Source organism: Cenococcum geophilum, assembly GCF_001692895.1.
Source record: "Cenococcum geophilum 1.58 unplaced genomic scaffold K441scaffold_11, whole genome shotgun sequence".
NCBI lineage: Eukaryota > Fungi > Ascomycota > Dothideomycetes > Gloniales > Gloniaceae > Cenococcum > Cenococcum geophilum.
The window spans coordinates 1,126,684-1,154,294 of NW_027137569.1; the positions used below are offsets into that span (position 1 = coordinate 1,126,684).

At 47.2% G+C, this 27,611-nt stretch overlaps 9 protein-coding genes across 9 annotated transcripts; 5 read left to right on the top strand and 4 right to left on the bottom strand.

The window, feature by feature from the left end:
- Window positions 1–386: 386 nt before the first annotated feature.
- Window positions 387–2,809, top strand: K441DRAFT_685677 (uncharacterized protein; the record flags this gene model as incomplete). Its single annotated transcript, XM_067651913.1, has 3 exons — window positions 387–522; window positions 586–2,013; window positions 2,742–2,809. The coding sequence occupies 3 exons, from the start codon at window positions 387–389 to the stop codon at window positions 2,807–2,809; spliced, it is 1,632 nt and encodes a 543-aa protein (XP_067506499.1).
- Window positions 2,810–4,060: 1,251 nt separating this feature from the next.
- Window positions 4,061–5,881, top strand: K441DRAFT_675498 (cytochrome P450 3A3; the record flags this gene model as incomplete). The annotated part of the gene is made up of 4 exons (XM_067650860.1): window positions 4,061–4,353; window positions 4,425–4,814; window positions 4,922–5,320; window positions 5,380–5,881. The coding sequence occupies 4 exons, from the start codon at window positions 4,061–4,063 to the stop codon at window positions 5,879–5,881; spliced, it is 1,584 nt and encodes a 527-aa protein (XP_067506500.1).
- A 342-nt stretch (window positions 5,882–6,223) lies between these two features.
- On the bottom strand, window positions 6,224–8,468 carry K441DRAFT_694622 (uncharacterized protein). The gene is made up of 2 exons (XM_067652737.1): window positions 6,596–8,468; window positions 6,224–6,548 (listed from the first exon to the last, which is right to left on the bottom strand). The coding sequence occupies exons 1-2, from the start codon at window positions 8,225–8,227 to the stop codon at window positions 6,489–6,491; spliced, it is 1,692 nt and encodes a 563-aa protein (XP_067506501.1). The 5' UTR covers window positions 8,228–8,468; the 3' UTR covers window positions 6,224–6,488.
- Window positions 8,469–8,667: 199 nt separating this feature from the next.
- On the top strand, window positions 8,668–18,161 carry K441DRAFT_685679 (uncharacterized protein; the record flags this gene model as incomplete). The annotated part of the gene is made up of 10 exons (XM_067651914.1): window positions 8,668–8,873; window positions 9,014–9,305; window positions 9,367–9,539; window positions 14,546–14,577; window positions 14,663–15,247; window positions 15,288–15,308; window positions 15,429–15,502; window positions 15,575–15,618; window positions 15,914–16,230; window positions 16,285–18,161. 10 exons carry the CDS (start codon window positions 8,668–8,670, stop codon window positions 18,159–18,161), a joined length of 3,621 nt encoding a protein of 1,206 aa, XP_067506502.1.
- Window positions 18,162–18,468: 307 nt separating this feature from the next.
- On the bottom strand, window positions 18,469–20,140 carry K441DRAFT_631858 (RNI-like protein). The gene is made up of 2 exons (XM_067646326.1): window positions 19,828–20,140; window positions 18,469–19,665 (listed from the first exon to the last, which is right to left on the bottom strand). The coding sequence occupies exons 1-2, from the start codon at window positions 20,017–20,019 to the stop codon at window positions 18,589–18,591; spliced, it is 1,269 nt and encodes a 422-aa protein (XP_067506503.1). The 5' UTR covers window positions 20,020–20,140; the 3' UTR covers window positions 18,469–18,588.
- Window positions 20,141–20,241: 101 nt separating this feature from the next.
- Window positions 20,242–20,893, top strand: K441DRAFT_631860 (uncharacterized protein). The gene is made up of 3 exons (XM_067646327.1): window positions 20,242–20,307; window positions 20,362–20,432; window positions 20,493–20,893. The coding sequence occupies exons 1-3, from the start codon at window positions 20,289–20,291 to the stop codon at window positions 20,634–20,636; spliced, it is 234 nt and encodes a 77-aa protein (XP_067506504.1). The 5' UTR covers window positions 20,242–20,288; the 3' UTR covers window positions 20,637–20,893.
- K441DRAFT_27490 (glycosyltransferase family 57 protein) lies at window positions 20,779–22,882 on the bottom strand. The gene is made up of 4 exons (XM_067640899.1): window positions 22,734–22,882; window positions 22,490–22,666; window positions 22,277–22,439; window positions 20,779–22,226 (listed from the first exon to the last, which is right to left on the bottom strand). The coding sequence occupies exons 1-4, from the start codon at window positions 22,798–22,800 to the stop codon at window positions 20,864–20,866; spliced, it is 1,770 nt and encodes a 589-aa protein (XP_067506505.1). The 5' UTR covers window positions 22,801–22,882; the 3' UTR covers window positions 20,779–20,863.
- A 769-nt stretch (window positions 22,883–23,651) lies between these two features.
- Window positions 23,652–25,308, top strand: K441DRAFT_675503 (RNA-binding domain-containing protein; the record flags this gene model as incomplete). The annotated part of the gene is made up of 3 exons (XM_067650861.1): window positions 23,652–24,254; window positions 24,309–24,616; window positions 24,666–25,308. The coding sequence occupies 3 exons, from the start codon at window positions 23,652–23,654 to the stop codon at window positions 25,306–25,308; spliced, it is 1,554 nt and encodes a 517-aa protein (XP_067506506.1).
- Window positions 25,309–25,823: 515 nt separating this feature from the next.
- K441DRAFT_704178 (Isochorismatase hydrolase) lies at window positions 25,824–26,551 on the bottom strand (the record flags this gene model as incomplete). Its single annotated transcript, XM_067653521.1, has 2 exons — window positions 26,350–26,551; window positions 25,824–26,305 (listed from the first exon to the last, which is right to left on the bottom strand). The coding sequence occupies exons 1-2, from the start codon at window positions 26,513–26,515 to the stop codon at window positions 25,824–25,826; spliced, it is 648 nt and encodes a 215-aa protein (XP_067506507.1). The 5' UTR covers window positions 26,516–26,551.
- Between the last annotated feature and the right edge of the window lie 1,060 nt (window positions 26,552–27,611).

A 27,611-nucleotide genomic window follows, 5' to 3' on the forward strand; every position in this document is an offset into this window, starting at 1 on the left:
GTAAATGGCAAATGGTATTGTAAGGCAGCGTCTCTAGAACTGCTAGTTTCCTGTCCTCTTGTCCACGTTTCCTGGTTCTGGAGCACCTGAGCCCCGACTGCCTAACAGCCTTATGCAAATCTCACCAACTAGGGACATATTACTCGTCAGATGCTTTTCGTGACGCGCCACACTAAGTGGTCTTGCATCCCGGTGATTATTGACCGATTACCAGCCTCGATATTTTGCCTTCGCATTTGGCAGTGCTCAGCATGCATACCGCTGCCATCTTATCTGGATTTTTCATAAAACTCTAGCCTGTCTGATTTATTTACTTCGTCCCCAGATTCAGCCTTTCACTCAACTCCATCAACCCCTTCGAAAATTATGAGTACACCCAGTCTATGATGGCTACATACGACAACCTCACCAGAAATTCTTGGACGTACGAGAACCTAGACAGTGTTGAGAAGAAGGAGAAGAAGAACACCAGTGGTTCCGAATCGCTTTTGAAGTGCAAAGAACCTCTGAGATGGTACCTTGGTGGCCTTATCCTTTACACAATCTGGATACTCGCAATCATCGGCTGGTGCTATTCGGGACCAGTCTACGCCGGACAGTTCAAGCGTGTTTTATCCACCGGCAATCTCAGAGTAGACCAGTTCTATGCCGGCGCAGCTTCCGTTAGCTTTCTCGTCCCTGCCGCTGCTCTAATCGATCTAGTGTGTCGGGAGTTCGGACTCCTTCACCCTTTCTCCATCGCTCATAGGGTACCAGTCAGCGCCGCCGATATGGATACGATGATTGATACTGGAGTGTTTTCCTTGACGGCAGTGTGGAAATATTCGCGCAGACGAGCAGTAATGCAAGCTATGCTGTTGCTAATAGGCGTTTCCGTCGTTCCTATCAGCTCGTTGATCCTAGCTACTGGCCAATATGCTCCGCAAACTCGTGACCAAGGTGTTGTTGGATTGCCGGCGTACCCTTCGAACCTGATGAACCTGTCAAGCACCATGGGATATAATGGCTCCGGACCTTTCGTCAGCCGATTCGACGACAGCGACTTTTTCTTGACTATGCTGGGGGACACCTTCAGAGGCTACGTCATCAGCAGACGAGCTATGCTCAATAAAACTCCTTACCAGCTTGGTCCCACCGCGACTGTCAACATGACATTCAACCCAGGAGTACAGTACGATGGAGTAGTGACGTTCAAGTGGAATTCGGGTTGTGAGGCAGCTAACGACGATATTGGATACACAATCAGCAACCACAATGACCATTTGAGTGTCAACTTCACGTTTCCCGATGGCTCCATTCAGCATAGCGATGAAGATGATATCCCGCTTTTCATGTGGAGCAACGCAACAAAGACTGCTAGCGGTATCCCATTAGGAGGGACTTCATACCTTGCGCAAACATCTCTGGTCAAGAACTTCACCCCAAACATGTCAGTGAACGAGCACGCAATAACTGCTGTCGGCCACGGAACTTGGGTGTCCCGCGTTAAATGCACACCGACAATGACATGGCAGGTCAGCTCCTGCATTGCGAATCACGACTCTATGTTCAATTGTACGGATACCCCGGGAAAGAACACAACTGGGCTCGACACCGTTGCCCTCGACGCGCTATCCGAGTATATGACCGCGGTTCCCTGGCTACTGTATCTCAAACACGATTACATCTACCGCATGACCCTCGAACCCTTTTACATCATGCCCACAGTTGAGCACTATGACAGCCTAATGGGTGTCCTAGCCGAAGCAATTGCCTCCATCACCACTGCAGGTTATTTCGGTACGGCGACGGTTCCGACGATCGGCGAACCTCCAAAACCGGTCTACGTCGTGCGACTGTACATCCTATTCATCCTTCTCAGCTTACTCTGCATCGCCATACTTCTCAGTGTGGGGGACTTGGTTTACAACAGCAGGAAGCGATTACCTTTCCGGAAGGCAACATTCCTAACGATCGCTTACGCCGTTCATGGACGCGGGTTGAAGGAGGGTGATGACTGTGGATGCGTAAAAAGTAGGAAGGAGCTGAAAGCGGATAACAAGATGATGTTGCAATATGGAATCGACGTCAAGGATCGCTTCCATGTTGGCCTGGCACCTGATATACAGGGGTGGGACCGCGAGGAGGAAAATACCATACACTATCGAGGGACAACATTTCAGCTTGTTTATGGTTAAATTCGACGACTGGATTTTCACGACTTAATGAATTTAGATGATTCTGATTCTTGTTTTTAGGTTTGGACACTGCAGTTTTGTAGCAGTGGCCTCTTAAGATACCATTGTAGATGAATGGCTATGTCAGCTATTATTTTTGGCGAATCCCAGCGTTTTTGGTTTTAGCAAGCTTCACCCCCTTCTCTGGCGAAATTTAAATTCGCCCACTTGCCGCCAACTGTACATAGTAATTGTAGCGAACGGCTATGGCTGCACGCAAGGACCGTTTGGAGAATTGTCCTAGTTGAGAATCGAATTCAGAACTTGCCTGATGTACGTTCCCTCTTCGTCCCTTTTTGCCTACGCCTCCGTTCGTGGGGTTACAACAGCCAATATCCGCCAGAACGCGAATAGTAGCCGATGAAGTTTGGCAATATCGTATCCCTTAACACGCTTGCGTCCTAAGATCAAATGGTCCGTGCACAACACTAGGATCAAAACAACGCGTATAGCCTTATTTAATTGATTTAATTGGGTAGTTCTTATCGATAACGGTAGGACGCAAACCAGCGTGTTAAGGGATAGGTGGAAACCTCACGATATTTGACAAAGATTACGACGCTGTGGAGAGAGGCCGATCGCGAACAGCTTAAAGTCCTTACTGCCAAGCATAGGCGTTCGCTACGATTGCTATGTACAGCTAGTGTGAGGGGGTTAAAAGCTAGGTGCCCAGGGCCGTTCGGTCGTTCCGAAAATATCGGTAAAACCGCGCAGCGACAGAAACGCACCACACCCTAAAAGTACGCGTATGTTCACGGAGCCCTGATCCGATTGATTCTATTGGCCAGATAACAGTAGGACGAAATACACCAGCTGAAGGGATAGTACAATAAGCTCTAAAATAACACTTTTTTTAATATAAAAAGATGTTTTAGCTATTAATCATAGTGCCTAGAGCTGTACGTTAGCATAAAGAGGTAGTAGATTTCTGTGATTGTAAGATTAAGAGCCGCATCGTCAGGAATTCTGCAAAGTGGCAGAAGCATGCCTTGAGCTGATGTGTATTCGCGAAATGCGCCCGGTGCCGGGGCCAGCCTGCGCCATTTTGGCCAGCCCTGCGCCATTTTGATCACTCCAGCGTCATTTTGATCAACTCTGAGCACATTTAGCTTAACACATGAGCTCGAGGCATCTGCCACTTTGCAGAATTCCTGACGATTCCCTATAAATACCCCGTATATACGCCCACCTAAGGCTTTAGATATTACAATTAATGGCTAAAAGCCTTTTTCATACTTAAGGATATTATTCTAAAACTTCTTATTTATATATCTAGCCATACTTGCAGTATTGTATATAGTTGGGGGGATATGGCGCGTTTTTTGTCGCTGCGCGGTTTTTACCAATATGTTCGGACTAGCTGTATCATGTTACAGTAGCCGGGAAGCTGACGTCCTTATAAGGAACGGTAGCAGAGTCGGTACTTCTCGTGCAGGACCTCTCCTTAAATAAGCATCGGTAAGCACCAGAAGCCAGGGAAGCCAGGGAAGCAAATCCAGAATTGTGCATCCGGGAGTGCGATTAAGCTTCAAGCAACCCACTACGGAGGAAACTCGGGGTAGAATTAAGGGCTAGCTACCTAGGTAGGCTTCCCACAGCGAGGTCGCGGGCCGACGGCTGGGCACGACTTTCGGTCAACGGCTGGCGGAAACGAGTCTTATTGGGTAATTTGGGAAGAAGCTCCATCCTTGGGCTCGGATCCCCGGGCTCGGATCCTGAGCAAGCCCAGCTGAACCCTGCAAAGACCTTAAACCCGCCTGAGCTTTGAAGATATTCAAAAGAGACGCCGTTTCCGCTGCCAACAGCCGTTATTTTCTGCTCTGCTCGTCGACTTCGAATCAATCATGTTTCTCTCCTTCCTGTTCACCCCGTATGCGCTTCTAGCGTTTCCTGTCCTCTACTACGTCCTACCGTACCTCCGTAACTGGTCTATTCGAGATATCCCTGCGCCGTTTCCTGCGGCATGGTCGAACCTCTGGTTGCTTCTTCAATGTAGGAGAGGGAAGCGTTTCCTCGCAGTCGACGCGGCTCATAAGAACTATGGCACAATGGTTAGAATCCAACCAAATCACGTCTCGATCGCGGATGCAGATGCAATTCCTGTCATATATGGACACGGCAACGGATTCTTGAAGAGGTATATTAAAGCCCTCTTATGTATCATATCAACGAGCGGCGTTAGATCTTAAGCTGAGAGTAACTAAATAGCGAGTACTACGACGCCTTCGTCTCCATCCAGCGCGGCCTCTTCAACACCCGCGACCGCGCGGAGCACACCCGCAAGCGCAAGACCGTGGCCCACACCTTCAGCGCCAAGTCCATCGGCCAGTTCGAGCAGTACATGCACCACAGCCTCGAAGAGCTGGTCGCACAATGGGACCGCATGGCCGCCTCAGCGAAAGGCGGCTATGAGCAGATGGATGCGCTTCACTGGTTCAACTACCTTGCTTTCGATATCATAGGAGACCTGGCATTCGGTACACCATTCGGCATGCTCGCGCGAGGGAAGGACGTCGCAGAGGTGCGGTTGACACCTGATGCGCCGCCGACGTTTGCGCCTGCTATCGAAGTGCTTAATCGCAGGGGTGAGGTATCTGGGTGAGTAAAAGTCCAAGCCATCACTTTCCCATTACTTACACACTCTACGAAACTACACATACTTGGATTTTCCCCCAAGGTGGGTTTACTGACTTGTCTGCTTCTAGCACAATTGGCTGCTTCCCCCAACTCAAACCCTACGCCAAGTACTTGCCCGACCCCTTCTTCTCCAACGGCATGAAAGCGATCGAGAACCTCGCCGGCATCGCCGTCGCGCGCGTGAACGCACGTCTCGCGAACCCGAAAACCGACCGCGTCGACCTGCTTGCCCGCCTCATGGAGAGCCGCGACGAGAAGGGTGAGAAACTGGGCCGTGAGGAGCTAACCGCCGAGGCGCTGACGCAGCTGATCGCGGGCAGTGACACCACGAGCAACACCAGCTGCGCGCTGCTGTTCCACTGCCTGCGGCATCCGGAGGTCGTGGCGAAGCTGCAGAAAGAGCTCGACGAGGCGATTCCGGACATGGAGACTGTGCCGACATTCACAATGGTCAAGGATCTGCCATAGTACGTTTCCCCTTTCCCATTCCCCCCCTTCCCTCTTTTCGTATTACTCTCCCTCCTAGCCCCTCCCTTCCAGACCCTAGAAGCAACAGAGACCCCACAGCGAGCCCGAAGCACCGACTAACACCTTCCCCCAGTCTCGACGCCGTCATCAAAGAAACCATGCGCATCCACTCGACCTCCTCCCTCGGCCTGCCGCGCCAGATCCCCCCGGGGCCCGGCATAACCATCAACAACCACCACTTCCCGCAGGGCACGGTGCTGTCCGTGCCCGCCTACACGATCCACCACTCGCCCGCGATCTGGGGCCCCGACGCCGACGCCTTCCGCCCCGAGCGCTGGGCCGAGGCGACCGAGAAGCAGCGCGCGGCGTTCATCCCCTTCAGCCACGGCCCGCGCGCCTGCGTGGGCCGGAACGTGGCTGAGATGGAGTTGGCGCTCATCGTCGGTACCGTGTTCAGACGGTACGAGTTTGAGCTGCGCCAGGGGGAGATGGAGACGCGGGAGGGGTTTTTGAGGAAGCCGTTGGGGCTGCTGGTCGGGATGCGGAGGAGGGCGGCGTGAGGGGCTTTTTTTAATTTATTTTAAATTTCGTGGGGGGTTAGGGCAGTGGGATCAGGTGGTGAAATTTGGAGGAGAAGTGGCTTGGGAGGGCTTTGTTGGGGAAGGTTTAGGATGCTTCGGTACGGTAAGGGGAGACAAGGGTTTATCTACAGTTTTTTTTGTAAATCTTGTAATAAAAGGGTTTTTTGATGGGTAAAATCTTGCTCACAGCCAACGCTCCGGCCCATGCGCCTGGTTTATCGTGAGTCCACTCGCTTTCAGCTTTGGGATGAGGACAGGGATGGACATCAGCAGCGATTAGTAAGAGACAATGAATCAAAGAGTTAACAACTTTATTTGAGACCTGGAAAAGCGAATCATGACACGCTAATTTTAAATATCGCCCGGGATGATATCATTGCTTTGCGCTGGATGAACTCTACAGTATCAACATTCTAAATTTAAGTGCTACAAAAGACCAAATGCATAGCATGATATTATTCAATCCTGAATGAGTATAGAGCAAATACGTCACAGATTAAAAAAAAGCGGGTCTTCGCGGAAGCTTCGGAAAAGACAACGCCAAGCCGTTTCGTAAAATACTGGCAATTTTACATGAGCAAATAGTCTAGTGAAATGATATATGCGGTGCAGCAGTTAGTGTTGCTGTTCGCCTGAGTTTTCTCACCTATGCATGTTAGTTTCAAGTCATGCAGGCTGTCTCGGCGAGCTTACCAGTGTCGGAGTACGCAAACATAACCAGGTTCTATCACCTTTCTTAATGTGCTGAGTACCCTCTTCGTCTAGCCATGATGTAACACCATCTTCTCTGTAATCCGGCGGCTCTATCCCCTTCAGTAGATCCTCAAACGAATCGTCTGTAACATTCTCGTCTGATACATCCAGATAACTTAATTTGGTTAATTTAGCTGCATAGGACGCATCAGTCGCACAGATTGTATTGAAATACGGCCCTAACCCGTTATGCTTAGGATCATCTGAGATGTCTAGAATTTTCTTTGTCATACGAAAGTTAGCAGCAGCTTGTTCTTGGAGATAGCGAGCCCATTCCTTCGCGAGAAAGGCGTGGATACGTGAGAAATGGTGCGAGTCATCAACCTCTGCTGCTACTCGAGCTCGAAACAGCAGCTCCTGAGGAGAGAATTTGAATGCACCATTTAGCCGTCGATCCAGCAGCGATCGGAGCAGGACTTCCAGCTTCGCAACTTTTTCAAACAGGGGCGAAGTCGCTGGCACTGGCTCATTTCCCCTTAGGAGTTTATTCCACTGCCGTTGGTATGAAGCGTACAAATCATCTTCGGGGTAGGTTTCCCTTGGTTCCACCTTGGTGGGTGCAATGCCGATTGGACTACGCGTGTACGAAAAATCATCGTTTATCAGAGCAGTATATGCCGACGAACGAACAGTCGTGCCTGTTATGTTGTCCAGAAAAGGGATGTTGATTCCGCGTAACACAGTGAAAGGTTTGAGAACGAAGATCGCTGCTGCTACGATTTCGTCCCGTTTCCAATCCGCAAAGCCTATGACGGCGGGAACAACATGGACTTTCTGGATGTTTTGGTTACCGTCGATGAGACGGAGAAATTGCCGAACAATGATCCTTAAATCATATAAAAGCGTGTCCTCGCGTTCCGGTAGTGCTGTACTGACTGGAGCATCCCAAACTGCCCTCTCTACAATTCGCAACTGAATACGAAGGTTTCGTATTCGTCTGAGCTGGACGGATGCAAAACGGTCTTTTGTTAGCCCGAAAGTGTCCCTTCCCCATTCTCCCCTTGTCCACATCATGCCACAAATAGAAATGCTCAATTCCGTAATCACAACACAGAATGGAATAGTGTCATATAGGACGCTTGTAGCTTCCTCTGAAATTTGCTTGCTAACGCGGAATATTGCGGTGTTCACATTCGAATACCCTTGTCGCCAGCGGCTGATCTCCGGTAGTGGCTTCGCCGGTATGGCATCTTCTGGGAAGAGGAAGCGGAATATAGCCAGACGTAGTTCCGTGGGAAGTCTCATAAGATGGCAAGGTAGATCATTGCGACCTTGATCATGCCATTCGCATATTTCCATGAATGTCGGCTCCAGTTTGAATAACCGGTTACAGGGTTGTCCGCATTTCGCAACGGCTCGACATCGTCCTCTTGGAATAAGCTGGCGGATGTGCTGTCCACAGGTTGGCAGATAGTCCGGATTAATTGTTGTTGCTGTCCGTGTGCATGGTAGACCATCCCTTTTGATTGCGTTACAAAAGCGGTCGCAATCAGCGTCGTGAAGTGAGCAACTGTTGGTGTGATGATCCGCCTCATGAGATTGCATGGTCTTCTGTCGTTTAGATATTGCCATAAGAACGACCGAGCTCGCAGCTCGAAGTCACCTCAGGGTTTTATTAATATTTTCTTATTCGCTCGTCGTGACGTGGCCGGGCATACACGTAGCTATGAATACCAGCTCCCAATTTCCCCTGAAGTTGAAAAGAAGTCTTAGAGCGACGAGACGATATAAAATTCAAATCAAGACATAACGGACGTGTGCTACAATAAGTATCTTTCATGTCTGCTCAGCTGTTGTTGAAAGCCTGATGAGCTGAGGTCTGATTGAAGTTAAGCTCGGTCCAAGTGCATAGGTAGGGCTGCCAGGATTCTTGGCTACGCGCGTGGGGGAGTTTTCGCCTCGGTTCGTTCTGTTCTCCTCATATTATCTCATCGACATGTAGCCGATATATAGCGTATATACAGTAGACTATAACGGCCTTGCCTGGCGTTTTACCTCTAACTGTTCACCCAATGGCTTCGTCTTCAACCACAGGAGCGCATATCATAGCCCGAGCTTGGCGGCATCTTGGAGTCACCGTCATCTTTGATCTCGTCGGCGTTCCAATCTCAGATATTGCAGAACAGGCCATAAACTTAGGGATACGTTTTATTGGTTTTCGCAATAAGCAAGCTGCAAGTCATGCTGCTACAGCATATGGCTATTTGACAGGAACCAGGTGTGTGCCTGGTCGTTGGAGGTCTAGGTGTGCTTCATGCAATAGCTGGAGTATGTCATTCATCTTCGCACCGCGAAAGAGCTCAGCAAGGATATCTTTTTATCATATGTGCTCAATAAGTGCTGATGAGAATACATGAGAATACAGATCGGCCATTCATCGGCCAATGCATTCCCCCTATTACTTCTGGGAGGCTCTAGCGAGACCCATCTGGTCGGAAAAGGGGCTTTCCAGGAACTTGATTCTATATCACTGCTTACGTCACAAACCAAAATTTCTGTCCGTCCACCGGATATCCAATCTACACCTCAAATAATCGCAAATGCGTATAGATCTTCGTGGTACGGCAGGCCAGGAACCGGATTTGTGGACCTTCCAGCAGACCTCATAACGGATACTGCAGAATCGCCATACGGTATCGAGCAAGGAGGGGTTATCCATCCACCATCAGCAAGTAGCGCCGATGAAGCAAGGCTGTTTCAAAATTTCTCAGCTTGTCAAGATTGCGAAGGCGCCTCTAGTAGTTATTGGGAAGGGCGCTGCGTATGCAAGAGCAGAAGGTGTAATCCGCGAGCTTATTAACAAAACACAGATACCTTTCCTTCCTAGTCCAATGGGTAAAGGTGTACTATCAGATTCACACCTTCAGAGTACCTCCTCTGCAAGGTCAACAGCACTAGGAGGAAACTCAATCTGCCCCTCGCTACGCGAGGGGCGTGTCGCGGCTCGACTTAGGTGGCCTTTCGCTGTTTCGACTCAGGTGGCCTTTACGTGATAATCGCGTATAGATTCACATAATTGATCACGTGATGTATATTAATATAGCTATTTATATTATTATCGTCGTTATCTTCTTCTTTAAGTAATAGTACTACTACCACCACCACTATTAAGTAAAACTTCTGGATATATAATATTGTCTGTTTCTATTTAATTTGGGGGAAGCAGTACTAAAATACTATTTACGGTAGTAACCCAAGACAGTATAATATAGAGCTAACCGTGTGTAAAAGCTGGTATCCGTAAATTAACGCCTATAAAGTTAAAAGACTGACCCTATAACTTATTTATGGTTATCGCAAAAGATAAACAGATAGGAAACTGCCGTTAATTAATAATAAATGGCAGCTCGCCTTTTGTAGAAGACAGCATAATCTACGGGATAACCTATAGCTGGTTAGTAAAGGTGCCGCTAAGAATATAGGCTTTAAGATAGCGGCGGCCTATCCGGGTAAGAACTATATGGGTACCGTTATAGAGGCCCTCTTTAGGATATAGGTTCCGTAAAAGGATTATTAGAGCGCTAACCTTAAGGCAGAGCCATACGGGAGAAAGATATATAGGGTTAAAGCTCTGTAAAAGCTCTGGGGGGAGAGTACTTTTAGTATTTAGATTATCCTATTATACGGTATCCGTAGAGTAGAAAACGGACTTAGGGCTATTAAGAGAGTGGAGGATAGTATTATTAATAGCAGCAATGGTGTTGTTACGGATAGTTAAGATAGCACGGCCGTAGAATATATGGAGATTAGTATACGCCTACTATAAAAGAGTGGGAGGGTAAACGGAGTTAATAAAAGGCTATAGACCGGTAAACTGGGCAATACTAGTAGGCAACTAGATACGGCTAGTAAGAGTAGGGTTATAAGAAAGACTATAGATCTAGGTAGCAAAGCGCTAATTTAGCTCGCCGTCTAAAACGCGTATATTCTAGCGTAGCGATAGAATATAGAGGGAAGGCTATAAGAAGAACTGCCGTAAGCAGGCCGCAATAACATTAGTATAGGTCCCCTGTTTTATAATAGGGAGGATCTAAGTAAAATTACTACCTAAAATAACGGGAACGCCGCTAAAAAGAGCCTAGGTATTAGAATGGACGTCCGTAAATATATAGTATATAGCTTTAAAGCAGTAACAGTGCTATATCGGTGCTTTGTCCCAAATTATAAGGGTAGTAGAGTATAGTAACTGCACTAGCTAGGAGTCTTTAGGCACGTTATATACGGATTCCTTATATAGATTAATAGGAATGCGAAAACGGGAGTGGGTAGTTTAGCCGCTAGGTAGTAAAAGGGCAGCTATACTAGAAGAGGCGATATAGAGAATAATGCGGCCGTAAGAGCGGTAGTAGTGGCAGATATAGCGGTAAAGAAAGGTTTTACCGGTGCCTGTAGGGCCCTATAGGAAAAAACGGGCGTTCTGCGGGTCCGTATCTATAGCGGTAGTAACTATAGTAAAGTAGGCAGCCTGGTTAGAATTCAGCTAGGAACGCAGCTCTGTAAAAAGGCGGCCTTCCTTAGTAGTGCTGTAATTAAGCTCTATAGTAATAAGCGGGTTACCATCTATAAGGTCCTAGCGGTGCTACAGTAAAGGCAGAAAGTAATCTATAAGAGTTTTGCTATAGTCTATAAGCACCTACTAGATAAGATATAGGCCGTAATCCAGATATATATTGTTGATGCTGCTTAGAAGATTAGGCCAACGCTCTAAAACGCGAGAGAGATTATTATAGAGAGACGGCTTAAATTTCGCCTAAAAGGTAGGAGGGTCGCTTACGGGGCTATAAACCAAAGAAGTTATAAAAAGAGATCGTAGTTAGGCGCTAGTAGCGAATACGGATGCTTTCTATAGGCAGTTAACCTACTCTTAGTCGTTATTAAGGAGCCCTAAAGCTACGTAAGCGGCTTAAAAGGTTAGGTAAATAGTGCTAGCGATAGTACAGAGGTGCTTAAAAGAGGTAGCGCTAGAAATAACGGTAAGTAGTAGCCGTAAATAATACCGTTCGCTAGTAACGGGGCTATAGTAATATATACGGCCAATAATAGTATCCTTTAGGCGGACGCGGCGCTACTACTAGTATGTTTTTACCATAAAGGTATATCTATAAGGGAAGTCCTAGTAAAGCGTAGCATAACTATCTATATTTTTAGAGTTATACTAAAACTAAGTAGTTAAAGTTAAATAGGCTATTTTAAGGCGCTGTTATAGGTCCTCTATAGACTCGTCTGGCTAAAAATAAATAGGCTGCTGGCTAGGAAGGTGTACGGTAAGCTGTATTATAGGGGGGTATTCCTTATAAACTAGGAACTTAAATAGCCGCTAGATGGCCTCTATAGGGCCAACATATCTACTATAAAGGTACCTACTAATTTCGTTATTATCGTCCAAGAGCTATATAATTATTTAGTCGGTCCCCTTATAAATATACTTATAAATATACTTTACGGCCTATATAAAGGCGCAGACCTTAACGTTAATATAGGCCCTATACTTTGCGCTAAGATAGGGATTATATAGTATAACCTAGCGGTTATTAAGGTTTATGGTAATATTATTACCGCCTAGTATACGGACAGGCCATAACCATAAATTATTATAGTGGCGATATTAAGGGTAATTATTGTTATATATGGCCGTTGCGGGGCAGAACGGCTTTAGAAATTACTTTAAGTAGGTTAGCGGACGGCCGTAAGCACCGGCAACTATATAGGGGGCGTTTAGGTTATTAGTACCGTAGGGCCTATAGACTATTATAGTCCGTATAATGTTGGTAAGTCGTTTAGTAGGGTTATCCTAAGGCCGCGGGAGCTTTGTGGATATATAACGGTTAATAACTATAGGATCTATTAACGTATTATGGTCCTCTAGATATAAAAAGAGAAGAAGGTAGAGATACGGTAGGTACTATTTTTGATATTTAATAGTCTAAATATAGCTAAGGAATCTACTAAAAATCTGGTTTTTCTTAAGGTTATATAGAAGGTAGATAACCTTTATATAAAAGACACGGGCAACTAAATTAGGGCGGTTAATAGCGGTTTAGAAAGGTAAAAGCTTATAGGTAATTTTATCCTACCGCGGATTAGCTATAAAAATAATAAATAGGCTTAGACGGCCGTAACGGCGGACTATTGCTATAGAATTTTAGTAGTACTAGCTGATAAAGCGGGCGCTGCTAAGGTAACTTAAAGGAAGAATAACGCGGCGGCCAATAGAATTAGGGTTAAAATCTCTACAGGAGATAGCATCCGTAATGCCGTTATATAGGTCCGTATAAATATTAGACTAGTGGGAACGGATCTAATTAAGCTTATTCTAGTTATATAGGGCCTAGGCGTTAACGACGTACTGCTGAAATAGGCGCTAGAAGGCGAACGGCACTAATTTAGAGCTGTTATAGATGTAAAGGTAGAACTAAAAGTAAGCTCGCTAAGGAAGGCGGTTATACTAGTGGGTACGGGAATTACTACGGAGCTATATACCCCAGTGCTAGCTAGGGTCGCTATAAGAAAAGAGCAGTATATAGTATAGCGGCATATAGGCGGCATAGTTTAAGTTAATATAGTAGTACCGCGGGGGCTCCCTAGGCCAGCTATGGTTAGTAAAAATAATATTACGGAAGCTAGCGCTTTTATGCTTATTAGGAATAACAACAGTGACCTTAATAGCCGTAGGTAGATTTTTACGGCGCCAATTAGCGCCCGCCTTAACGATTAGCTATATTTGCGGGTTTAGAATAATCTGTAACGGAGTAGATATAGCTTACGCCTACGCCTGCGCCTACACCTACACCTACGCCTAAAGCTGTTCTATAGCGGTTTAGTATAAGGTAATAAAAGGGTTGCTAATCTCGTGTAGCATATTAGTAAGACGCCGTAAAACCTCCGCATTAAGCTGCGGATTAGTCTACAGATAAATATTGGTAGCGTAGGTAGAGTCGTAAAAGTAAAGCTAAGCATATTAAGGTGTAGCTTTAAAGGGAGCTTCTATAGGCCTAGCAAGGTAGTACAGTTCGCCATAAATCTAGAAACAATTAATACCGGCCAAAGTAGCGCTATGGTTAGTAACGGTGCAGTTAACGGAGGTAAAAGCTAAAGCCGCATTATACGAACGGAGCTAGTCCTAAAACGTACGGGCGAAGCGTTCCCGGGACTGTAGTAGGGTCTATAAATACTGCGGCGGAGGTTTAAATAAAGGTAGGATAACATCGCCTTGCTTATAGCAGCTCTTAAAGCGAGGCTATTTAGCCTACGTAGAACCAATCCGTTTATCTATCTAGTATAAAGCTTAGCAGTAATCACAGGCCGTATTTATAGGCCTAATATCCAACTGGTCCGTAATAGGGCGGGCTATAGTAGGTCGCGGCTAGATCGATACGGGCGGTATAAGGAGGCGGGAAGTAGAGGAAGAAGCAGTAGCGGAAGTAGCAGCGGAAGCAGCAGCGGAAGCAGCAGCGGAAGTAGCGGTAGAAGTAGCAGCAGAAGCAGCGGCAGGCTGCCGAAGGTCCGCTAAAGATCATCGGGACCGCCCCTTTCTTCTCTCCTATATATATAGAGTTAGAAAGGCAATTAAATTAAAAAGAAGGGAAAAAAGTATTAACCTTATAAGGTTTATAGGTCTTATACGGAGCTCTAAGACGGTTCGTTACAAAGTTAGTAAAAGAGTAATACTGCTTATAGGCAGTGCAAAATATGTGATTAGAAGGCATTTTGGAGGTAGGCAGGGAGTAGTATATTAGTAGTAGGTAGGGTATAGTAAACGGGGGGAAGATAGAGAGCAGTAAGGGGTAGAATTCAAAATTTAATGGGGTAGCACGTGAGTAGATCAGGTGACCCGAATAATTTTTTTGACGAATCAAAAAGCGCCAAGGCCCTTTGAACAGTTCTATATAGATTACAACTTGCAGACGTAGTCCTAATTTTAGGTGCTCGACTAAACCGGATATTCCACTTCTGGGAGGCTCCAAAATGGAATCCTACCACCCGCTTTATTTGATATATCGCCCGAAGAAATTGGTCGCAACAGGAGTAATGCTGGATTAGGTATTGTTGGAGATATTAACGTCGTGGTTGCTCAACTGCTCCATCACCTGTCCAACTGGTACTACAATTCTTCGTCTTCTGACTTCATAATAATATTATCTGAAGCGAAGCATAAAAATGAAGCTAAAGCCGCTGCCGCTGCCGCTGCCGCCGATTCCTCAATTCCCTTTTCTTATGCGCACGCTTTCCACGTTATAAAGTCCGCCCTTCACTCTCTCTCGCCTCCGGAAGATGGCGGAATTGTTTACGTATCTAAAGGCGCCAATACATTGGACATATCCCGCTCCGTCTTCCCAGTTGAGTACTCCCGCCTACGACTGGATGCGGGTTCCTATGCTACAATGGGTGTAGGTCTCGGGTACGCTATTACTGCGCACGAGGCCTACAACGGCTTAGCCGCGGAGGCATCGTGGGGCACAAGCAGTAGGAAGAAGATTGTGACTACCGAGGGCGATAGCGCATTTGGCTTTAGCGGCATGGAGGTTGAGACAATGACTCGATTTCAAATGAATGTGTTGATTTTTGTCATCAACAATGGAGGGATATACTTTGGTGATTCAAATTCGTTCTGAAGACCGGCTGAGGAAACAAGAAAAGAGTGTGAGGGGTGAGGGTGTGGAAGGCGGACTGAGGAGCTGAGCTTTGGGTTTTGAGGTCGGTTATGATAAGGTTGTTGAAGCGTGTGGTGGGGAAGGTTTCCTAATTCGAACGCCAGAGGAATTGTGAAAGGCAGCGATTGAAGGATTTAAGGCGAAAGTGCTAGTAATTGTGAACATAATTATTCAGCGCGGTAAGGTAGAGAAACCGGTGAGTATCACACTTTATAATTGGTCGAGCTTGTATACTAAGAAACTTTGTTTGCAGAGCTTCGGCTGACAGGCAAGTTCAAAAAAGAAGACTAGGAAAACGGACTCTCATTCCAGGTTGTAGCAACTGCAAACCTACAGGTAGGTATATCTAGAATTCATGTCTTTGTGATAGGTCAGAAAGTGACCTCACCTCTGCTGGACGGTCGCGTGCCCGTGCATCTGCATGCAGCCGAATCAGACTGTATCACCCAATTAATACTCTCCTAGACTGAAGCCCCAGCTTCCCGGCATGCGGCGCATGCTGCATCCTTCTCCTCACTTAGACTTCAAATGTCCGTCAGCGTTGGAGTCTTTTCATCACCTTAACACCACAATGAATCCTTTGACTCAATTACGGCATGGCAGATAGTCCCCTGCGTCTGGCAGAGAACATAACCCTTCTCCAGAAAGTTAATTCCGAGCCGGGAAGGCCTAACGAGAATGCTATTCCATGCTTGGAGCTCGACGAGAGAGCTCTTAAGCTGCGGCACGAGCGAGACATTGCCGATTGCCTTGCATTCGTGTCAACTTACAGCAATGACCCAAACAGGATTATGGCTCTCTGTATTGAAGAAAAACCGAATCGACAAGGCCTTATTGTCAGCGTGGCTGCCAATGCGGGTAACCTGGACACCCTCACATCTGGAATGCGTGGTATTGTCTCAATTCTGGAGAACGAAGCTCGTGGTTCGACAGCCCCTCTAATACTATAGCAAGGCTATAAGCACTGAGTCTACCTAGATCCAATTCGAGAGAACTACCCTGCCCTTTTGCGGCAGATAGTTGTACACGGCCGGTCCCGATTGCTACGTCGTTTGAGCTCAAGTCACACACCTTCCTCGATGAAGGCGCTCAAAGCCCCAGTAGCAACCCGCCTCAAAGACGCCCTTACTGTATTTTATAAAACCTGCGGAAATGCTGCTAAGGCCAATCAGGGCTTAACAACTTTGTCTGAGAAACTCCAAGATCAGTTCAACCAGCTTGAGCAAATGCCAGCTGGCGATACGCAGTCAAATACCGGTGAACAACTACTGACATCCATGCTTATAACTGCAAATTCCATTTGGACGGAACACAGGGAAGGCTTGGCTGAGGTGATGGAACAAATTCCTTGTGAGAACTCCTGGATTCAGAACGACAAGGAGAAGTTCATGCTACGGCTCAGAAAGCTTGCACATTATATTTCCACCGCCAAACACCTACTTAAAGCAGCCCGCACCTTCCCGATTCTCAAATCTATCGAAGTCCGCGGGGTTTCCGTTGCTCCCTCGTCGCTTGCTACCCATCTACAGCATCCTATAACATTACCCTCAACTGGCCTACTAAATCGGTACCTCAACGGCTATGGATCTCGCAAATTAAAGGCCACGATGACGAAATTACAGCAGCTAAACCAATGCAGCTTGCCAGCGCTACAATCTGAAGTCCGGAATCGAGTGTGCGGAATCGAATACAAAGTTCATGCTGAGATCCAGCTCCTTTTCTATTACGAGGAACATGGCAATACACAGCTCAAGCCCCGTGTAATTGTTTCTAACAAAAGTGCATGTTTTCTCTGCAACCTTTTTCTCAAGCAACATGGCGCCTTTCATACTCCGAGAACTCATGGTAAGTTATACGATACATGGACGCTACCAAATCTCGCTGCGCTGCAAGTCTCTGGGGGGCAGCGGACCGAGTTGAGGGCTGTTGTTCAAGAGTTTAATACCGGAATTGAGCAAACCCTCATCAATAGCATTGAGACAGGAGCAGTCCCAAGGCTTTATCCAAATGAGAGCGATGTCTTTTCGATAGCTCCCTTCACTCCTTCAGCAGTATCAGCCGTCTCTACCAGAACTGTAACTCCAGGGAACACAGCTCCAATCGCTCGAAGTATGCTGTCTCGAGGCGCGGATACACACGTCCCGGTATCGATCCTGAGGAATTCCTCCTCAACACACCTAGATATTGAAACTATTCAACATTCGCCTGTGGAACAACAAGCTACCTTGCACGATGCTCCTGAAATCTCATCAGACCCCGATCCAGTCATCGCTTCATCCGCTTCATCTTCCTCGAAGCCTGACTCAGTGTTCAGTATACCAGTAGATGATCGGCGTAACTCTGAAGAAAGTTCCTCGCAACCGCCAGAACTTGCAGCATCTCCAATTACGCCAACAACGCCGACAACTCAAATGGCGTCACTGCTGCCACTCCTGAGCGACAAAACGACACCCGAACCTCCTAAGCGACACAAATTAATAATCCCAGAAATAATCCTTCTTCAACAGGGTGCACCGTCCCATCACACCTTTACCCAAACTTCCCCCCCTCTCCGCCTTCATACTCCACGCATCCACATCGAGCTTTCCTATGCTCACGCGCGGGGTATTATGGCCCAGAGTGCAGAGGATCTATACAGTAACCTAAATGAAGAACCAATACTTACGATTGAAGCAGAGTGGCTAGCGCCTACTAAATTGGCGATGGTCACGTCCACGCAAGCCATAGATCTAGCGTCAGAGTGGAAGGAGATGGACGCGCCAGAAGGCGTAATGTATGGTCAAGTAGGATTGTTGCTGCGGAAAGGATGCGATTTTGTGGCGCTTAAAGCAAGGGAGTCTCTCGTCCCTGGCTAGGCCGAATAATCAATAATAGTAACGAAGCGTTAGAGATGCGCTGACGTCTGTGTAGTCCGTCTCGGGGCTATCCTACATTTCTTGTGTCAGCTGTGCGTCCGGAATAAGAAGGTAAAATTCAGATAAATGTAGTGGGTTTGGCTTTTTGATCACCCGGCTGAACGAAGAAACATGTATTAGGAGTATTCAATTCAGGACTTCAGAGGGTATCAGTTTACATTATTTGACATCAATCGTCTTTTTACTTGAAATAATGTAGCTTAAAAGCTATATCTTCAATATGTGCTATATATGGCACAAGTAAGAAATAGATGGTCACCAGCGAAGACCGGAAACTGAATTATCTTCTATGAAGCGCTGTCTTCTATCAATGGTATCTACATCCACCGCTACCCAGTCCCGAACTCGTCCAATCTTTGCCATATCTCTATTTAATCTGAGTTTTTCTCAGCGCATCTGCTAAATCATTGACGCTCTTATCGTTCTCCAATGGCACATTTTCCTCCTCCGCCTGCTGTGCTGCGGCTATTTCCCTTGCTGCCTTCTCCTCAACCTCAACGCCCTCTTCCTCATCTCCACTCTCCGCGCCTTCTTCCTCTTCCTCATCGCTCTCATCCTCCAACTCATCCAATTCGTCAAGCCCCCAATACTCGTCATCCTCACCAACTCCATCCGCTTTCTCTTTCCGTGCTTCCAATACCTCCCTTAGCTTCTCCACACCCTCGTCGTCCTCACTGAAACGGTTCCCATTCAGCTCCACACGCCGAAGCGCAGGAAGTTTTTCATGAGCATCAGCAAGCCCCTTCACTCCCTTGGCGTCAATCTCATTAAATTGCAACCTCAGCACCTCCAACTTCGCATTATTCCCCTCCCGCAACGCCTTACCCAGCATGACACCGCCACGCCCACTAAGCAAACAATCCCCGACGCCGAGCTCCTGCAGCTGAGCCCAGCCGCCCACAACATCGCTCAGCGCGCGCGCGCCCAGCGCCGTAAAAGTGTTGTCCTGCAGATCCAATACGCGCAGCTGGTTCGCATGCGACAGGCCGTCCTTCAGTAAGTGGGTGATGCCCTCCTGCCGGATGCCGTTCTGGACCATCTTGACCTCGCGCACGCTACGGTGCGCGGCGTACGCCTTGGCCCATGCGCCCATGCTCCCGTTTTCTAGCCTGTTGCGTCCGCAGATCACGGTCTCGAGGTTTGCGACCTCCTTGCCCTCCTTACGTGCGGCTTCTTTCTTTGCGGCGAGCGCGGTGAGCGCATCGGCGATAAGGACGCCGGCGGCGGGGCCTAGGCCGTTGTTGTTGAGGATGAGGTGGCGGAGAGGGGTGTGGGAGGAGAGGAAAGCAACGAGAGGAGCTTGGGTATTGAGCCCGAAGGCGTTGTCGGAAAGGTTGATGGTGTGGAGGTTCGGGAGGGTGAGGAGGGATGTCAGAAGGTGGGAGAGGGCTAGTGGGATTTCGGAGAGTAGGCGCGCTGTGAAGATGTCGGCGAGGTTGGCGATCTATGATACGAAAGTTAGCGTCTAGTTTGAATGGATGAATGGATGAACGGATACATATATGTGTATGTGTGGAGGAAATCAGAGGTAAGTTATAGGGGGTAAAATCCGGAATTGATAGACGGGATGTTGTGTGGGGTACTTCAAACAGGAAGATGATCATACTTGTAGCTTCTTTTTCGTCTTTAAAACCTTCGCCAGTGCCTCAGATGCTCCTATGCCCAGTGTGTTTCCCAGAAGCCGGACTTCTTCCACATCGTTATTCACTTTCAGATCCTTGATATGTGGTTCAATGTCCTGGGTGGTGTCGAGCTTAAGCCCTTTGCCCTCAAGAGAGAAGATTTTGTTGGAAGCCATGATATCAAAACTAACCAAAAAGTAAGAGAAGGTATCTAAAATCAAAGAAAATAGTCTTTAGGCAGAGGTTTGTGCGAGAGAAGGAAGACTGTATGGTAGTATGATTGTTGTTTTGGTGTTGGTGGGGCTTTTTTGCCAGCGATTCGGCGAGACCCCTGTTCGGTATCGTTTCTCGGGGATGCCAAGACCGGATGGATGACATGAGCGACTTTGTTGAAAGCTCAAGATTGTATTCATACACGTCAATCTCCTACTTATCCGCAGTCACGATGAGTTCAATGCAAGCCAGTAAGCTTCTACCAGCCTCTCTAGAACTCAATTATTGCTGATAAACCCCTCCAGCATCTCCTGCCGCCACAAGCAACCTAGGCGCAGACCTGAAGCCTGCCGGAAACGCCGCGGCAAAAGTTAAGGTACAACTCTAAATGCCCTAATTGCTTCTAAGGATAGATGCCGACTAGATTTCTGAATAGCCCTGCTGCGTCTGCAAAGATGAGAAGGCCGCCCGCGACGAGTGCATGCTCTTCTCCACCTCCAACAACGCCCAGCAAGAATGCCAGGATCTCGTCTCGAAGTACCGGAGTTGCATGGCTGGATACGGGTTCTCGCTTCCGTGAGCAGAAGAGGCCTCAATGAGTGGGGACGATGTATTATAAACCAATATGGGCTAGGCATGGAACATTTGAATCGGGCATGGTCACGGCGTCAAGCATTTGCAGGCGGATAAGTTTTTTCAGGCACGGAAGGATGTATACTACATGCAGCACAAAATGAATTAAATTCCACTCGTGAATATTCAAAATGGGTATCTTGTAGACGTTCTTGAGATCGAATAGAAAATCTTTTACTGTTCCTTTTCTCTTTCTTTTCCAACAGTTTTTGACCCTAGAAGACCACTCTTCATGAGCAGCACCCACAAGCACCAGAGATAGCAGACTCCAAAGCCTGCGGCACCAACAAGGACGTTCGCCACAATCCAGAGGTCTGGTTTATTTACTGGTGGGGGAATAAAAGCTTCAATGACATGCCATCCGATCATAGCTAAGTAGAAGTTCAGATGTAGTATCTTTGTCGGTAAGCTTAAGCCACCAGAAGTTCCTTCATGATAGGCAGAAAGTGAGGCTGGCGGTAGTCCAAGAAGGTATGCCCAAAGTAAGGACAGGACGAAATAGGGAACCCTCAATTCATCTCTCTTGAGTAGGGGGAACATGGTCCAAGCTCCTAGCATATTTGCAAGTCCAACCCAGGCCCGTACTGAAGGGAGCAATCCTCCAGTGCCACTAAGAAGAACTGTCATGGGCAAGAGAGGCAGAAGAACATTTTTCTCGTGTACCTGGTAGGAACATAGGAAGAAGCCCCACGATGTAGCTGCCAGCGCTAAAGGAAGAAGTTCTTTTCGCGGATTCAGTAATAAGATAAGGCAAGGGGGTGTTATAGCAGCGGTGGTGGCCAAAAGAGCAGCGCGTTGAACTAGGATGCTGGAATATTTGTGCAGCTTATGGAAGGTATGAATTGCGCACCAGACATTGGCGACTTTGTCCTCGAATAAGCCACGAGCAAAGGGAAATATTCGGTGGATCGACTGCGCAAATTGTAATACTGTGGGATAGTACCATGCCTTTTCATTTATTGGAACAGGTAGAGTTGCCAAGATAGGAGGAACAGGAAGGTCCTCCATCTGTACTCCTCTGTAAGTATCGTACGCAACTCCGAGGAGGAATGGAGCGAAAAGGATAGCGAACGATAGCACTGTGCTTATAGTTATGCCTATAAAGCGTGCAGGATTGATGCGAGGGACGATGCAGATCCCAAGTAAATATACGAAAACAGCAGGCGCATAGAACAGCGCCATTTGTTTGAATCCTAGGGCGCCCACAAAAAATACGCAGCTCCACAACGGCCTTCCTGCAATCATGCTAGACATACTAGCAAGAACCAGGCCAAGCATGACAGTGTTGTATTGGAAATGACCATGGTCGATGAGGATAGTTGCGGGTTGCATCAGGATTGCTACAAGCGCAATTGATGCTTCCCATACATTGACACCCTGGAGACGGGAGTATCGGCGTAGGAAGATGATGGCGGCTGGTATGTATACGAGATATTCGGAGATGAAGACAGTAGCTCGCATATAAACTTTTAACGAAGGGTCATCAAGGCCCCGAGAAGTGAAGAGAGCAAACCACTCTGGCTTGATGCAGGTACCTCTGTTAACGGTAAGTAATGAGTGAATGAACCATGGCATTAAGATACCTACATTATACCCAGTACCCAGCTGTGATAGGCTGTAAGAGGAGGATAATCCAATCCCCACCATTTTAAGTCATGAAAATACCATTGTGAAACGGGTAAACGTGTTGTGATCTCCATCCAGTGGCGCTGAGCTTCAAAGTCTCCATGCATAGGTGGCGATTCATAGCCTGGCTAAGTCAGTCCAGCATCCTCATAACCTGCAGCACCATAGAGATACCTGAGTATCCCCAGAATCCCGTTGTCCAGCGGAAAAGCCCCACAACCATTAGAATTAACGGAAGAGTAACCCATTGTGATACCGTTCCTTTCGCAGGCCAAAGAAAAGCGACAAGTGGAAATGCTGGTTTTCGAGTATTTGAATTCAAATCCATATCAATAGTACCATGAGTAATATGTGCGAGGGAGCCTTCTTCAATTTTTCTTCTCCTTCTCGGTTTATGGGACTGCTGCATGAGTAATATGTGCGAGGGAGCCTTCTTCAATTTTTCTTCTCCTTCTCGGTTTATGGGACTGCTGCGGAGAGGCCATAATTACGAGGTGAGAGAGATAAGCTTCGTGGTAGGAGGGCGCATCGTACGCTGGGAAAGCCGGAGGTAAAGATGGGTTTGTAATTAGAGAAGTGTTGTCTGGAGCATTGCAGTAGGACTGGAGCTCAAATTCACGCGGAACGCTAGCACTAAACTGGGATAAGCGCGGATTTGAACCCTTCACCGCCTGCCCAACTTTATCTTAAATGGTCCAAGCTCCGAAACATTTTGCTCGCACTGAAAAACTCGACTTCCCGCCTCTCCATTTCCTTCAACCACACCTTCCGCCGCACATCACTTCTTTGCAGAGGCATCCTTCTGTCTCGAGAATACAGCTCGAGTCATACATTGAGGGCATTCTTGTGGGCATTGTCGACAATATCGTCATAACCAGAGCATAAGTCAGTGGGCATCAGACGCAAAATCTTCCTTCACACACTCGTGGGTCAATATCATTTCTGTGGGCTTTCATCACGCCGAAGAGCGTGAGCGAGATTCAGTGGGCTTTTGGGCTACTGTGGGTTTTTCCATTTACCTTCTCGGCTTTTGTGGGAACACTTCGCCTTGAAGCAATCTTCTGTGGGCTTGTGGGCTACTTGTGGGCTTGAGGGCTTCCCGCTTCGCGCGGACTCGAGAGAAACAGTGGGCTTGCCGCACGTTGAGATAACCATTTTGAGGAGGCAAACTCCTCAAAACCAATCTTGCGCTCGATCTTCAGTCGAGATATTCAACCCAGAGACGAGATATCACTCGTTCCAGTTGATTCTTACCAACCCCATTCCTTATCGCTGATAACTCATGTCTCATAGCTCATACTAATTTATCTTAGATCGGAGATAGAAATACCTCATTATGCCCAAGGTTAAATCAGGAAAAGGCGATATCGCCAAGTCCTCAAAGAAGGGTTCAAAGAAATCGGAACTCTCGGCTGTCAAGGATGGGCGTGTGAAAAAACCCGCTCAGACTCCAAAGGCAAAGAGCAAAGAGATTGCCAAATCTGCAGTCGCGAGTCGCTCGGTTAAGGAGAAACTAAGCAAGAAAGCCAAAAAGGTACCAACTCCTGAACCTGAATCGAGCTCCAGCGATGCCAGCGACAGTGAAGACGATGAGACAAGCTCTAGCTCTGCTAGTAGCGATGAGGAGGTCGAGACAAAGACTCCCGCGAAGACTAATGGTGTCGCAAAGGCCGTTTCCAAGGCCGACTCTGACGAATCGAGCGACGCCGATAGTGACAGCAGTGAGGATGACAGTGAGAGCGAGGCCGAAGTAACTCCAGCGAAGGCCAATGGTTTCTCTAAAACAGCCGCTAAAGACGAATCTGAGTCAGAAGACGGTTCTTCAGACGAGAGCGAGAGCAGTGAACATGAAACTGAGGATGAGGAGCCGGCTGTCAAGGTTAAGGGATCTGTTGATGCGAATAAGCTCAATGGCACTCTTAAGAAGGTCGAGGACAATGTCAGTAACATATTTTGTAGAGTTCAATCAGGCATGAATAACCGAAAACCCTAGGGTTCCTCTGACGAAGACTCCGATGACTCGGCAACTGAATCTAACAATGATTCTGATTCTGATGACTCGGATGCCAGCGACTCCGAGGAGGCAGAAGATGAAGCTCTCACGAAGAAGCGCAAGGCTGAAGCTGAGCCAACTCCCTCCGCCAAGAAAACTAAGACCGAAGATGAAGGAATCAAAAACTTGTTCGTCGGTAACCTGAGCTGGAACATTGACGAGGAATGGCTCAGCCGTGAATTCACGGAATTCGGGGAGATCACTGGATGTCGAATTATTACGGACAAGAATACCGGCAAAGCTAAAGGGTTAGCCATTTGTTCCCATACTTCCGTGTTCGTTTGCTAACTTGTCAAGATTTGGTTATGTCGAATTTGCTACTGCTGCAGCTGCTAAAGCTGCTTTGGAAGCCAAGAATGGCGTCGAACTTGACGGACGTGCCATGAATATTGACTTTAGCACTCCTCGCAGCAATGACAACGCTGGCTTCAAAGAGCGCACCAACGACCGTGCCAAACGCTTTGGTGACCAGAAGAGTACACCAAGCGATACCATCTTTGTTGGTAACATCTCCTTCGACGCTACCAACGACATGATCTCCGAGGCTTTCCAGGAGTATGGTACCATCACTCGCGTTTCTCTCCCAACTGATCAAGAGACCGGCGCACCCAAGGGCTTCGGATATGTCGGCTTCAGCTCTGTTGACGAGGCCCAGGCTGCTCTAGAAGCTCTGAATGGAGCTGACATTGCTGGTCGTGCTATTCGGCTTGATTTTGCTACCCCACGCTCCAATGACGGCGGCTCTTTCCGTGGTGGCAGCTTCGGACGAGGTGGTGGCAGAGGCCGTGGCGGTTTCGGAGATCGTGGCGGACGTGGCGGTCGGGGCCGGGGTGGCTTCGGTGATCGCGGTGGTCGTGGCGGTGGCCGTGGAGGTCGCGGTGGATCCTCGTACAACCGCGGCGGTTTCGGAGACTTTAAAGGCACCAAGATGACCTTCTAGGTTTTCACTATGTAAAAATGCACCACGCGTCTGTCTTATCTCATGTGCTGATTCATCATATGAGATACGGTAGGTAATGGTACATCCGCGTTTGTGTCTGTATACGGTACATAGGGTTCCTTGCCCTTGGATACGACACATCTGCACTTTCATATTCTTACGGTTCGGATGGTTACTAAAAGTCATTTTCTTCCCTTGCCTTAATTCCTTCACCTGTACCATACCTCGCGCTGCGTGTTTTGGCGTATATGCAAGGTTGGCGTGACGAGGGCAATTTGCTTTCAATGTATCTATTTTTACTGCTTTTATTATACTTAGATGCGGGTAATCTATGATATTTCTAGATAAATGGCGTCCACCTTGTGAAGTGATCAAACAGTCATGCAGCACCTAAGTTACAGTTTCTCTTTTTCACATACTTCTCGTCTATTGAAAGTGGTTTTCGAACCTATTTCTATTTCCATTATTTTGCTGCTTGGGCTGCTTTCGCTTGCTTGAGGTCCGGCATCTGATCCCTATCTAGATAGCGCAAGCACATCTTCCATACTAACTACATCTACGAACTTGGGCAAAACCCTCTCCATCAAGAAATCGTTAACTTCCTTTTCGTCATCAATGATCCCTTCTCTTACGCAGATGATGTGGAAATCGAGATCTGCCCCTGCTCTCGCAGTCCCTAGGATGCTGCCCATGGTCGTTAAGCCTACTAAGATAACGTGTTTGATGCCCCTTGCTCTTAAATAAGACAGCAGGTCTGACGAACCAAAGCAACTCGGTTGAACCTTCGGCAGAACGATTTCGTCTTTCGAACCCCAGCCGGAGGAAGGAGCCAAAACGGCCGGGATGGCATAATTCGGGGTGTGTGGGTCCGAAGGAGCAGAACCGAAAAAACCCTTAGCCTCAAGCTGGGTCACCCATTTTGCTAGTTTGTTGTACGGCGAGACGAATGCATTGGAATTGAGGTTAAAAGGTAGAGTGTGGTGAATTATAAGAGGGACTTCATCGTAAGAGAGGTCGATGATTTATCAGCGGACCGGTGACGCGCAATCTCCGCTCGGAAAAAGGATAGCAGTTTTTGGATCTCGCCAAGGTATGCCTCCTGTGTTTCTTTGGGGAAGCGCGCGAGGATCTGGGTCTGGACGTCGGATAGCAGGAGTGCTGTATGGGGAAGGGAAACCGGGACGTAGAAGGGAGTTGATGACGCCATGCTTCGTTGAATGGAATTGAGAATTGCTGGTATAGAGATCTATATAGCTTGAGTGTGCAGCGTAATAGCTTACGAGGTTGTTATTAATATCATGTTTCCTGCAAGTCGATAGACCAACCAAGAGGACGTATCCCCTTCCGCTGGTGTCCTACAAGAGTTGGACCGTGCGCTTAGCGTTAGTTCTTAGCCTGGTTTTTCTAGTAAGTGTATACCTGGTGGAGCTTTGTAAGGTCTATTGTCCACTACCTTTATATATATAGTAAAGGTCTAGCTTTTAGAGTTAATGCGTAAACTGCCTTTAGCACTACATTTATAAGCTAGTCTATTTGCTGCTGCACTCTACTACCTACTAGGATAATATAGAGGGCGGTAGCAACCCTATTCCTAATTTCGTTCTATAATACGTTCTTAAATAGCATTCTCTATTTTATGGCGCGTTTAGGGACCGCAATGTCGAATATCATCTTAATTGCCCTATAATTAGATCCGTGTTCTGTCCCATATACTATATACTTTACTATTATAGATACTAGCTCGTCTAATACAAGGATTAGGTTAATTATTATCTTATGGTTGCTATTTTACTATATTTTCGTACCCCTAGGCAGCAGGCTACGCAGGGAGTGATCTCCTATAAAGTTAATAATTGGGTCGGCTTCTCCCTGTCTTGCCGGTAAGACGTTATTTCCTCCCTATAGCTAGTCGTGCCGGTTAAAGTCTCCTGCGAGTATTATATTGGTTTATATACCCATCTTATTTTATATTTCCAAAATTAGTTAGTATAGTTTGCCAGTTGTATCCTATAGTGCCTTTATATTCTTTCCCTTAATATATACTAACACCACTAGTACTAATTAGTCGGGAAGGCGCAGTACCACCGCGGTAAGGTCTGCTGATTATACTGGCACCTATTCGGCCTTAATATCTTTTTAAATCTATAGCATACTCCGTACCGCCTACCTCTCTTTATAGTAAACCGTGGGTATTACCTTAGTCCAATTTAGGTATCCTATAGGGACTATTACAACTATATTATCCGTTTTCCATGCGTATAGCTCTGATATTACTAGCACCCCAAAGTCTTTTAGTTGTTTAT

Bases quoted from the DNA above. Each gene is read 5' to 3' on its own strand.
- K441DRAFT_694622 (XM_067652737.1), bottom strand. From the start codon at position 8,227: ATGGCAATATCTAAACGACAGAAGACCATGCAATCTCATGAGGCGGAT. The intron at 6,549-6,595 runs GTAAGCTCGCCG...TAACATGCATAG, and splicing joins GTTTGCGTACTCCGACACTG to GTGAGAAAACTCAGGCGAAC.
- K441DRAFT_631858 (XM_067646326.1), bottom strand. From the start codon at position 20,019: ATGGCTTCCAACAAAATCTTCTCTCTTGAGGGCAAAGGGCTTAAGCTC. The intron at 19,666-19,827 runs GTATGATCATCT...TTCGTATCATAG, and splicing joins AGACGAAAAAGAAGCTACAA to ATCGCCAACCTCGCCGACAT.
- K441DRAFT_631860 (XM_067646327.1), top strand. The intron at 20,433-20,492 runs GTACAACTCTAA...ATTTCTGAATAG, and splicing joins ACGCCGCGGCAAAAGTTAAG to CCCTGCTGCGTCTGCAAAGA.
- K441DRAFT_27490 (XM_067640899.1), bottom strand. From the start codon at position 22,800: ATGGCCTCTCCGCAGCAGTCCCATAAACCGAGAAGGAGAAGAAAAATT. The intron at 22,667-22,733 runs ATATTACTCATG...GCTCCCTCGCAC, and splicing joins TGAAGAAGGCTCCCTCGCAC to ATATTACTCATGGTACTATT. The intron at 22,440-22,489 runs GTATCTCTATGG...TGACTTAGCCAG, and splicing joins GGGATTCTGGGGATACTCAG to GCTATGAATCGCCACCTATG.